The sequence below is a fragment of the Trematomus bernacchii genome, unplaced genomic scaffold, assembly GCF_902827165.1.
Source record: "Trematomus bernacchii unplaced genomic scaffold, fTreBer1.1, whole genome shotgun sequence".
In the NCBI taxonomy this organism is placed as follows: domain Eukaryota; kingdom Metazoa; phylum Chordata; class Actinopteri; order Perciformes; family Nototheniidae; genus Trematomus; species Trematomus bernacchii.
Window position 1 is genome coordinate 12,011,836 of NW_022987313.1, and position 3,582 is coordinate 12,015,417.

General features: G+C 42.7%; 1 protein-coding gene across 2 annotated transcripts; it reads left to right on the forward strand.

Annotated features, from left to right (window-relative positions):
- Positions 1–829: 829 nt before the first annotated feature.
- Positions 830–3,241, forward strand: nkx2.4a (NK2 homeobox 4a). 2 transcript variants are annotated; one of them, XM_034125478.1, is made up of 2 exons: positions 830–1,302; positions 1,861–3,241. In XM_034125478.1, exons 1-2 carry the CDS (start codon positions 933–935, stop codon positions 2,523–2,525), a joined length of 1,035 nt encoding a protein of 344 aa, XP_033981369.1. In that variant the 5' UTR covers positions 830–932; the 3' UTR covers positions 2,526–3,241. The 2 variants fall into 2 exon arrangements, with proteins under 2 accessions (XP_033981369.1, XP_033981360.1); XM_034125469.1 differs by having other exon boundaries at positions 933–1,302; positions 1,834–3,241.
- The last annotated feature ends 341 nt before the right edge of the window (positions 3,242–3,582 follow it).

Here is a 3,582-nt window from a genome sequence, read left to right on the forward strand (position 1 = left end):
TCCTCTGATTCTTCCCCTGGCGCCAGTCAGTTTGCTCAGAGATTACAATGTCAGGTCAAGACTGCAAAGTGTCATTAGAACATGGTGACAAGACTTGAGGGTTTTGAGGCTCACAATATTGTCTCCAAATTGCATTAAGTCGGATGAAGAATATTCTTTATTCTAAGAAAGGTCGAGTTGTAATCTTTCATAAATTAATCAGGAATTGGTTTCAGGAAACCTGTCGATTTGGACAAATAATATTTAAAATCCTGGGTATTATACTCCTCTGCAGATCATGGAAGTTAGATGGTGATATACTCACAGGTTTGGATCTCTATTGCAGCTCCCTTTCAGCATTTTGAGCTTATTCTGACTTGTCCCTTTCTGCTGGGGCAAAATGATGCTTAAGAAGCATAAATGAGCCGGTCATACAACTTCATTGTGGCTCTTTGATGATACTCGGTGGCCCTTATGTCTGTTCAAAGTGCTCTCAAAGTTTCTAGAAAGAGTGGAATTCCCTCCTGACGCAAAAAAAATGTCATAATGTGGTCAGATCAGCTGATGTGCAGCAGGGTTATTCTCACCTGTATGTCAGGGGAAAAAAGAGATTCGAAAATATATGGTGAAAAAAAAACATGTTTTATTTATTTATACAAGTTAATATAAAGCAAAGAGTATTTATTTCATGAATTATTTCGCTAAAATGTCAATGACTATTGTTTGCTGGTTTAGGAGGTTTGCTCCGCCCCCTGTGTTTGTCGTAAACCTGGCTCCTGGCTCCAATAAACCCGGGCTAAGAGCGCCCTGGGCTCGCCTCCTTCTCCAAGGCGATCAATAGGATCTCAGGCGCTCTACAAGCACTCTCTTACGTAGACATCCACCAAGGAGAGAGCCGATACAACAACACGGCTGATCTGCTCAAACACAAAAATCTACCTGCTTTCTGAATCATGTCGTTGAGCCCAAAGCACACTACGCCTTTTTCAGTGACAGATATTTTGAGTCCAATCGAGGAGTCCTACAAGAAGTTTAGTGGCATGGACGGCGCAGGGAACCTAACCTCTCCACTGGGAGCCTACCGACAGCCTCAGGTGTCTCAAACCGGCATGCAACAGCACTCCATGGGCCATAACGGCACCGTGGCCACCACGTACCACATGCCGCACACCGTCTCCCAGTTCTCCCACAGCTCGATGGGGGGATACTGCAATGGAAGCATTGGCAACATGGGAGACCTCCCGTCGTACCAGGAAAGCATGCGGAATAGTGCAGCAGCAACAGGGTGGTACAGCTCCAACCCTGATCCAAGATACTCCACAAGTAAGTTATTTGATCCATTTATGCACAATTTTCTATTTTTTTTAAATGTCATTATTAATAAATATAAATACATTGACATATGAGGAATGAGAGGGGCAGACGCACAAGGCGAAATATGCTTTGCTTTTTAATCATATTTAATCTATGTTTGGGTAGCTAACGATAACAAGTAAATGCTAATTATTTACACAATTTTAAGACTTCTTTAATTTACAAAGACTATTTCTGACGGTTAAACTGAAAAGGAGATAATTATTTCAAGTCTGGCTCGACTTGTTTTCATCTTTGTCATGAGCAAATAATTAAAAGCATTATTATTAATATTATTGGTATTATTATTATTATTATTATTATTATTGGTATTATTATTATTATTATCATTATTATTATTATCAAATGTGTTTTTTAGGCTAATGCTTTCCAGCTTGTGTTTTATTTGCTTATAGTAATAAAACAATGGATAAAGACAGGCGAAACAGTGTTCTCCTCTTCTGTTTATTGAACGCATGTATATGTATGTATATTTTTAAGTTTCTAGATTCATGGGACATTCCACAGGTATGAACATGTCCGGCATGGGGAGCCTCTCAGGAATGGGGGACCCTTCCAAATCCATGCCAGTTCTCCACTCTGCGCCCAGGAGGAAACGGCGCGTCCTGTTCTCGCAGGCTCAGGTCTACGAGCTGGAGAGGAGGTTTAAGCAGCAGAAGTACCTGTCGGCGCCTGAGAGGGAGCACCTGGCCAGCATGATCCACCTGACACCGACCCAGGTGAAGATCTGGTTTCAGAACCACCGGTACAAGATGAAGCGCCAGGCCAAAGACAAGGCGACGCAGCAGCTGCAGCAGCAGCAACAGGACGGGAACCTGTGCCAGCAGCAGTCGCAGTCCCCGAGGCGCGTAGCCGTGCCAGTTCTGGTGAAGGACGGTAAACCGTGCCAGAACGGCTCCAACACGCCGACGCCGAACCAGCAACAGGTGCAACAGAGCCAACAACAAAACCAACAACAGAACGGAGCCGGAGTTGTGCTCGCATCCTCGACCAGCAGCCTCAGCCAGCACCAAAGCCAGCAGCAGCAGGTGAACGCTATGGACCTGGAGGAGATGTCGCCCAGCCCCCCCTCACTGCACAGCCAGCTCAACATGGCCCAGATAGACAATTCTGCTGTAGATTACACCAGTAACATGGTCAGCTCAAACCTCCTCTACGGCAGAACGTGGTAGGACTTAATACATACTGTCACTTTCCACTTTTTCTATGTGAACCTGCGGATGAGCCCACGAGCAAAACAATATTCATATATATATATATTTCATATATCATATATCATATATGAATATTGTGGGAACTGAAAACGGGGGCCCTTTGGTGTTGGAGAAACATCAGGGCACAGAGGCGCACCAGCTGATCAGGGCACATTTTCTTGACATCTCTGAGAGGGGAGTCTATTTTTGAACATTACAGAAATGGCTGCCCTTGAAAGCAATTATGTCGTTTCTGGACCTTTTGTAATCCATGTTTTGGACCTTCCTCATGATGTTTTAAACGTAGTCTATGTTGTTGAAACAAAAAGGAATGCTGCTTCACTTGAGTTCGGACTTGGGGTGTGTGGGGGGAGGGGGGGTTTGAGGGGGAAAGGTGGGATCAGGTTTGGAGTACACTAAAGCCACCACTCCTTATTTACGGTGATAACCTGGTATTTTATCATATTAATATTGTAAACTAATGTATTCATTTAGACTTATTAAATAAAGTAGGGACTTGTATATTTGGCTAACACACAAGAATGCGTTTAACTGTATAATAATCGTTATTGCGTCCACTTTTATGTTTTCTCTATTCTTTTGTAAGTTAAAAAGGAACAAATGCGTGATGGCTGCTGTATATGTTTCAAAAACCAAGTGAACGTTAACAATAAATAACTGGAAGTGTGAGAGCTATTCCTGAAGAAGTAATTTTTTTTTAAAGGTTTTGGAGTGCATTTTCATTATGTTGTGATTGAGACCAAATTGAGCAGGAAAGCAAGGTCGATGAGGGAGCCAGCATTGTTCAGGTGACATTTTGGAGGGCTGCCTTTCATGGAGGAAGTCTGCAGGAGTCTAAGACCGGGAATCACCTTTTTTTGAATCACGAACACTCACAAGCAGGTTTAATAGTGATTTAAATTCATGCATCAATGTATAAATAATATAGTTCCTTTTTTATGAAACTCCTCAAAATACATTAATCTTACTGAGTTTAATAGGCCCAGACCTTCGTTGTGCCGTAATGTAATTGGTC